At 30.4% G+C, this 8,798-nt stretch overlaps 1 protein-coding gene across 1 annotated transcript; it reads left to right on the top strand.

Moving 5' to 3' along the window:
* Window positions 1-1,125: 1,125 nt before the first annotated feature.
* On the top strand, window positions 1,126-7,585 carry LOC100796374 (cellulose synthase-like protein G1). The gene is made up of 8 exons (XM_006578934.4): window positions 1,126-1,822; window positions 3,870-3,962; window positions 4,965-5,066; window positions 5,164-5,376; window positions 5,478-5,580; window positions 5,940-6,118; window positions 6,232-6,582; window positions 6,990-7,585. Exons 1-8 carry the CDS (start codon window positions 1,217-1,219, stop codon window positions 7,461-7,463), a joined length of 2,121 nt encoding a protein of 706 aa, XP_006578997.3. The 5' UTR covers window positions 1,126-1,216; the 3' UTR covers window positions 7,464-7,585.
* Window positions 7,586-8,798: the final 1,213 nt, after the last annotated feature.

Below are 8,798 nucleotides of genomic sequence, written 5' to 3' on the forward strand. Positions count from 1 at the left end.
TATTTTTAGGGCATTGCTTTGCGCCTCTAACAAATTACTGGTACACCCAACACAACATGCATAATTCCAATTTTATCCTTCTGTAAAGCTGATACATATTGGTAATCCGTAAGTCCAATATGGATTGACAATCCATAAGCTTCATACAAATTGGTCAATTCATAAGCCTCATACGAATTTGTTTACATATATAAATTTTTATGAAACCTATGATTTTTATTTAAAATTTATACATGTAAAAAAATAAATTATTAGATCAAAATTAATTGTAATAAAGTAAAAAAATACATTAATAGATTTATTTTAATAAACCTATGATTTTTATTTACGGTTTATATATATAAACAAACAAATTATTAGATCAAAATTAATTGTCATAAAATTTATTATCTAAATTTGCATGTGCATTAAATATATATTAAAAATTTTAGTGTTACATATAATAATATTAATTATTTTATAATATAATTGACCTATTAACTTAATTGATTAGAACGCTATGCTAATGATATGAAAAGTTCTATTGTGCTGGGTGCACGGAGAAAAACCCTTATTTTTAATATATTCCTTAGCCCATCAAACTTACGTTACACCCATTAGTTAAATTCGTTATTTTTATTAAACAACTTCAAACATATGAAACTAATTTTATTTGTTAACCTCCTTAATTAATTAAACATTGCAATTAAATATTCACAACAATTATTAAATTATCACATACAATAATTGAATAGTCTACAAGATAATCAATCATATAATTTAATCACACAAAAAATATCACAAATAAAAATAAATCTATCAAGAATCATATATTTTAAAAATTGATATTTTAAAAAATACTAAATGAAAATATTAAAAAATATATAGTTTAAATGAATGAATGCATTATGAGAATTTACGTAAAAGAGACTTCAAAAATTTGTAATGTAGAACAGATATATGGTGTAACTCAATTAGCAACATATAGATTGAGCTTTTAGGAAAGCAAAGATTAATGGCATATATATAAAGACATCCACGGGGAAATCGCATTTGTACGTGAGTGACATAAAATAATGCTAAAGCGAGGCCCACGCGAGGATCGAGATTATATAAAAAATAATGTTTTTAGGTGTGGCCACGAGAAAATAGATTGAAAATGGCAATAGCTCACATGACATAATAGTCCCGGGTTATTTGGAATGAGGTAGCGCTTAGTATATATATAAATGAATGAATGAATGAAAACATAATTAAGATGGCAACGTTCACATACCACGTAGAAACAGTTCAATCATTCTTAGCCCTAAGCAGACTTCACATACTCATCCACTTAGTGGCAGTGTTGTCTCTCTGTTACTACCGCATCACCCACTTCTTCCTCCAACCTCCAACAGCGCCATGGCTTCTCATGACTGCTGCGGAGCTTCTTCTCTCGCTGCTCTGGTTCTTCAACCAAGCCTTCCGGTGGCGACCGGTGTCGCGGAGCGTCATGACTGAGAAGCTTCCGAGTGAGGAGAAGCTGCCGGGGCTTGACATCTTCGTGTGCACGCTCGATCCCGAGAAGGAGCCCACCGTGGAGGTCATTGACACCATCATCTCCGCCGTGTCCATGGATTACCCCTCCGACAAGCTTTCCGTCTATCTCTCCGACGACGGCGGGTGCGACGTGACTCTCTATGGGATCCGAGAGGCTGCTGAGTTCGCCAAGGAGTGGGTTCCGTTCTGTAAAAAGTATGGGGTGAAGTCAAGGTGTCCCAAAGTCTTCTTCTCTCCCTTTGGGGATGAGGATCAAGAGACTCTTCGGGACGATCAATTCAGAACACAGAGAGACCTCGTCAAGGTACTATATTATATCTCTTTCTGTGTGCGACTCTATTACTTGCATGCTTTATTGCTTTCTTATTCACTTCCAATGACCTACCTCATGCATTTTGTGTTTTTTCTACTCTAATGATCCACGTACCAATTAATCATCAACATAAGTACTATGAATTGAATTGGATTGAATATTCTTACTTTTTTCATGGAAAGAAAGCTGAATATGTTTTCAGCAGGAGGGATTGTATCTTTAATGTTTTGTTTGGATTAAAGTAAATAAATACTCAAGGAAAAAGATGGCTAGACATCAACCTTTCCTTAACACCCAAGGAAATTCAAACAAAAAAAATACATAAAAAATTTAAGTATTAACCGACCATATGTTATATGAAGGTGTTCATTTTTAACCATTCATCTTTATAACATCTAAACATCGAAGTAACCTTACAAGAATTTATAGTGTATTGGTTCTCCTTTCAATGACCCTAAACATCTATTCATTTTAAAGCTTGTTTTCTCCCATACTTATCTGTTCAATGATTTCGAAATATGTGTTGTCAACAAATCAAACATTTAATAATATAATCTTAGTTATATATATTAAAGAGTTTCTATGGATTCTTCAATAATTTAGAAGGTTTTGATACTTTTATTTAACCAATCAAGTTATATTTTATCTTTTTATTAATTTTTTTTCTTCAAATTAGTACTTGTCTATTATTTTTTTTAATTATTAACTTTTTTAAATTAAAAAATATGATTAAAGATAACTTTAACCCTAAAATATTTTTAGTTACTTTCAACACATTTTATAAAAAAAATATTTTGAGATTTAGGGTTTAGGGTTTAAAATTTTCTTATTATTATTTCTTAAGCATAGATTTTATAAAAATGTATTAAAAGTAACTAAAAGATTTTAAGGTTTAAATTCCTAAAATTATCTTAAATCATATCTTCTAATATAAAAAATGTGTAATTTTAAAATTTTAAAAAATAATAATTAAGAACTAATTTAAAAAATACAAAAAAAATAATTAATAAAAAGATGACATATAATTTGATTGGTTTAAAAAATTAACCGTATCAAAATCCTTCAAATTATTTGGTGCACATTAGGAACTCTCATATTATTTAATTATAGTTGTTAACCATTTTATATTTTTATATTTTTATAATTTTAACACTGAACTTCTTTATTTCAAGAGAAAAGAACTAGGAAAATAAAAGATGGATAAAGAAATATACTATTTTCTCTAAATTTACTTTAGAGAGAGAGAGAAAAAAAAATGAAGTTCATTTAAAGTTACGGGTGAACAAAGTCAGGTTTGTCGGATATTTTAAAACAGAATTTGATTAAAAGGGGTCCAGTTGACCGCCTGGTTACAATCAGGTTAGTTCAGGTCACATCATTCAATTGAATATTTAAAATTAAAATGAATAAAATAAGAGAAAATAGAAAAATAAATACAGGAAATGGGGGAGAGCTAAAAATGATATAATTAATAAATAAAATAGATATTTTTCTCTCATTATTAGATTGAGAAAAATATAAAAATTAAAGATTAAAAATGATAAACTATTAATCATTTTTTATAAATTAATATGAACTATTTCAGATTCATCAATATCTTCATACTGATATGATCCATCAACTTAACCCAAGTCATTATTAACTCAACCCTTAGTACTATGGTGTGAAAAGTCAAATTTTGAAGAAATAATTTATTCTTTATAATTTTATTATCTATTTATCTCTTTTATGTTCAGTCAAATATGTAGGTGTGAAGTGAAACACACTTGACTTTTCTCGCTTTTATATTTATTCAAATAAACAGAGAAAGCTTAATTTGTATTTCTCTTCTATTCTTTCTAATTCAAATTAATGTTTTTTTTTAAAAACTTCTTAATTTTGACCTTACTTCTTCCTTCAAAACATAAACAGATGTAATCTCGAATCTTGTGCAAGAAGTACTTTTGGGTTGTGATTCTAATTTCAGTCTGAGTTACTACTAGAGTTAATAATATTGAGCTCACGTTGGTTGTTTTTTTCTTTCTTTCCAAATTTACAGGCTAAATACGAGAAAATGCAGAAAAATATCGAGAAATTTGGTTCAGACCCTAAAAGTCGTCGTACTGTGAGTGACAGACAACCTCGTATTGAGGTATGTGCATCATTGACTCACTTGACTGACAGACCAACTTCTTTGTCCTCAAATCAATTCAAGGTTTTTATATTTATATTGGACAATGGGCCTTTCAATAATTAAGCATTTGTGGTCCAGCAAACCATTACATTAGTATTCATTTTCGAATCCTTCCTTTATTTATAATACAAAGGTCTGATTAACATCAGATTTTAGACTCTCCTATTCTGAAGCGTGAATTTTCAAGATTAAACTACATCGTTAATTAATTAATTAATTAAAAATTAAGTTTGGAACACACTTACGTGATTGAGGCTTTGGGCGCTCTATAGCATCATTTTAAATCTAATTTAATATTATTACACAACGAGTTTCAATCATTTAATTTATCAAAATATTATTTTTATTTAAATTTTAAAATCTTAACTTCTTTTATAATTACTCTTACGTAATGAATACTTTTCATTTTATACCTTCCTCTAATGTACATATTTCTCTTTAAACAGTCTCTATTATTATTTACAATTGTATGCTATAAGTGGGTGCTAATATACTTTCATAGGGACATTCAGTATCTTAATAAATGACCATTTTCTCAGTCTCCTCAAGTCAGCTTATTTAAATGATATGTTTTGTCAATACATAAAAATGTTTGAAACTACATGCAAAAATAACAAACAATGATTTAAAAAATAATCTCAGTTGAAGTACGTTTCTGTACTAAACTAATAGTTCCTAGTTCTTATTTTGTCAATATTTTAAAATTTGAATTAAAGATTGAATCAACAAGATCTCAAAGTCATGATTTGATTGGTTGAATGAATCAGTTAAACTTATAAATAAAATTATATATTTAATGCTTAAACCAAAGTCATGAACGTTGATTTCTGTTCCAATTACTATTTAACAATAAGCACAGTGTGAGTTCGTACTTCTTCAACTAATTAGGCAATTTTTGTTGTTGGTTGAAGAGAAACAGGGAAATCTAGTTGGTAATGTCTCTCTGTTCTGTGTATTCAGATTATAAATGACCAACCGGGAATGCCACTTATTGTTTATGTGTCTCGCGAAAGAAGGCCATCCCTTCCTCACAAATTCAAAGGAGGAGCCGTCAACACATTGGTGTGTACTATTTGAATTTAATCTATACTCTTCTTTTCCCCCACTACTTGTATGAGTTTCTTGCTTAATCAATGTAGCACTTCAACTGTGGTTGCAGCTCAGAGTCTCAGGTTTAATCAGTAATGGACCTTATGTTCTAGTAATGGACTGTGATATGTATAGCAATGATCCAACCTCTGCCAAACAAGCCATGTGCTTCTTTCTTGATCCTGAAACGTCCAAATATATTGCATTTGTTCAATTCCCTCAAATGTTTCACAACCTTAGCAAAAAGGACATTTATGATAGTCAAGCTAGAACTGCTTTTAAGGTAATCATTAGGATTAGGCCCTTTTAAATCTCCTTTCACTACTGCTTGTCTGTTTTATTTGATCATTCGTCTGATAACATACAGTACCTAATTTCTTATAGACAATGTGGCAAGGCATGGATGGACTAAGAGGTCCAGGTCTTTCTGGCAGCGGCAATTACTTAAGTAGAAGTGCTTTACTATTTGGAAGTCCAAACCAAAAAGGTACATATGGCCTCAATAGAATTTTATTGTTGATATTACACGGCCTTTTTCTCTTGTAATATATTTCACATACTTTTAATAAAATTTGGTATGATGTGAAGTTGGTTTAAATTCTTTTTTCTTCCTTCGAATTTAACATTTTTTATTATTTAAAATGTTTTAAGGATTAAAAATAAAGCAAACACATCTTACAAGGATTAAAAAAAATTATAATAACAAATTAATAAAAACTTAAATTTCAGGGGGAAAAAAATTTAAACCTATAAAATTTGGCCTTCCCTAAAAAATTATATGGTTCTATTTTATGACGAGATAGTACGTGATTCACCGGTTTGTGTTATATTAATCTATGATTGTAGATGACTATCTGCAAGATGCACAAAAGTACTTCGGCAAGTCTACCGCCTACATTGAATCACTGAAGGCCATCCGTGGACAGAAAAGTAGCAAAAAGAATATTTCAAGAGATGAAATGTTAAGAGAAGCTCAAGTAGTGGCCTCTTGTTCCTACGAAAATAACACAAATTGGGGCACAGAGGCTAGTGTTTATAATATGCATATATAATATCATATTTGCTATTCAATTAATTAATGTTTATGGGCAAACATTGACGATTTTCCAAATGTAAATTTGCTTGGTACCCTCCACAGGTGGGATTCTCATATGGCATATTACTAGAGAGTTCTATTACTGGCTATATTCTTCACAGCAGAGGATGGAAATCAGCATATCTTTACCCGAAAACACCATGTTTCTTAGGTTGTGCTCCCACTGACATCAAGGAAGGCATGCTTCAGTTGGTTAAGTGGTTGTCTGAACTTTTGTTGCTTGGTGTCTCCTCCAAATACAGCCCATTCACTTATGGATTTTCAAGAATGTCCATACTTCACACATTCACTTATTGCTTCATCACAATGTCATCCCTTTATGCTGTTGTCTTCATCCTCTACGGCATTGTACCTCAAGTATGCCTCCTCAAAGGAATCCCTGTGTTTCCAAAGGTAAATTTCCAATTCAAATATTTGACTACTCTTCAATTAATTTACTTTTGGGTTATATTAATCTATTTTCTAAACTATTGGGAAATTTTTAATTTGGTTCCTATAAAAAAAATTTATAATTGGGTCCCTAGAGTTAATTTATATCAACTTGAGACGGCTAGAAAATGACAATTTATAGTGATTTTAAAAATCTTAGGAACTCAAATGTAAAAGTTTTAAAAGATTAAGGATCCAATTATATATATTTCTTTTAGTTTAGGGACCTAATTAATTTTTTTGAAATAGTTTAACCTTATTTTTATACTATATTTCTTTTATTTTCCATTTATTTAGCATTGAAATATAATCAAGTTAACTTTTTCAGTGACTTCAATTTGACATGCTTTGATTTATTTATGCTATCACAGGCCACAGACCCTTGGTTTGCCGTGTTTGCATTTGTGTATGTATCTACTCAGATTCAACATTTGATTGAGGTTCTCTCTGGGGATGGATCTGTGACAATGTGGTGGGATGAACAAAGAATTTGGATTCTGAAGTCAGTTACCAGCATATTTGCAATTATAGATGGAATCAAGAAGTGGTTGGGGTTGAGCAAGGTGAAATTCAACTTGTCAAACAAAGCAATTGACAAAGAGAAGCTCAAGAAATATGAGCAAGGTAGATTCGATTTCCAAGGTGCAGCTGTGTTCATGGCTCCATTGGTTCTATTACTCACAGCCAACATTGTTAGCTTCTTAGTTGGTATATGGAGACTATTTAATTTCAATGTGAAGGATTTTGAAGAAATGTTTGGTCAACTTTTCCTAGTTACCTATGTAATGGTTCTTAGTTATCCACTTCTTGAGGCCATGGTAACAATGAAAAGCAAGAGTGGATAGTGAAATTTGGTCATAAATAATTAGGCTCATTCAAGAGTCTAAATTGATTATGGATCTTGAGATGAAATTGCTTAATGCAATCATCTTCGCTCAGTTTAGATTAATCTAATAATTTTTCTACACAACGAAGTTTCTTCTTTTGATTATTTTATTATTCTCCGTTTTTTTCACCAATTTATTAGGAGATTGAGTATTTTTTAATTACACTAAATATTATTTAGGTCAAAGATCATGGGTATCTCTTAACCCATTAGATCAGAGATTAAGTCCCTTTGTGATTTGTGACTACTGTTGACCCAAGAAAATATTAATTGTTTCAACTCTTGTCAACACAACATACCTTTACACTAATACGCTAATTTTTTGGGTTTTAGTTACCTTTGGCGCGAGTACATGTAAGTATTTTTCTATAATAAATCGAACTCCAGGGTTGTTACGAAGAAAATTAAATTCTACTACTGAGTTGGATTTAATTATTTTTTAATCATTTTGTCAAAAAGCTTTATCGACATGCTTTTTATTTAAGGATAAAAGATATGTATCTTGGCCATCAATACTATTTGTTAGCCAAGAAATGAACCATAGCCAAGCAAACGATTTGTAGTGGTCAGAATAACGAAACCAATATTAGCCACAAAGTAATTAGGAGAGTCAATTTAATGAATTTATATTACATTTCACAGAAGGGGATACATATGGCACCTTGAATTGGTTATATTTTTTCAGCTTCAAAATTTTTGACAGAAACCTCTTTGGACTATCTCAAGTGAATTTCAAAGTTTATGATATAGTATTAGTTCTTCAAAGTAAGACATTACTTTTACACTCTCTATTTCAATAGCCATATAAATGAAAAAAACATATAAAATGAGGAATCTAATTAAATTAATTTTATTCAATAAAAGTGTAAGTAAATTCACATGAGTAAAATGTTCACATTCGTGTTAATCACCAAATTAAAAACTTATCAATTAAGGATATGAAAATATCTCCGGCTCAAACAAGGCCGTCCAAAACTCCAAAGAATGAACTAAAGACTCAGGATGTAAAACAAAATGATAAAAACTACATGTTCAAAACTTCGTGCAATTAATACAAAAACTCACGCCCTAATATCACATCCTATCAGAGTATTGTGTTTCAGTATCCTCTAGGATGAAGTTCTCCATAGTCATCAATCTAATTATCTGCTCCCACGAACACAAAGTTTGAGATCATCATAGAATCCAAACACAAAGGGAGTGAGTTATCACATTCCTAACTAATAGAGAGAAACGGGATAGATATATATATCATTAAATGAAATACAACTTACTTAAACACAACTCACGTCAT

Source organism: Glycine max, chromosome 4 (assembly GCF_000004515.6).
Source record: "Glycine max cultivar Williams 82 chromosome 4, Glycine_max_v4.0, whole genome shotgun sequence".
Lineage (NCBI taxonomy): Eukaryota > Viridiplantae > Streptophyta > Magnoliopsida > Fabales > Fabaceae > Glycine > Glycine max.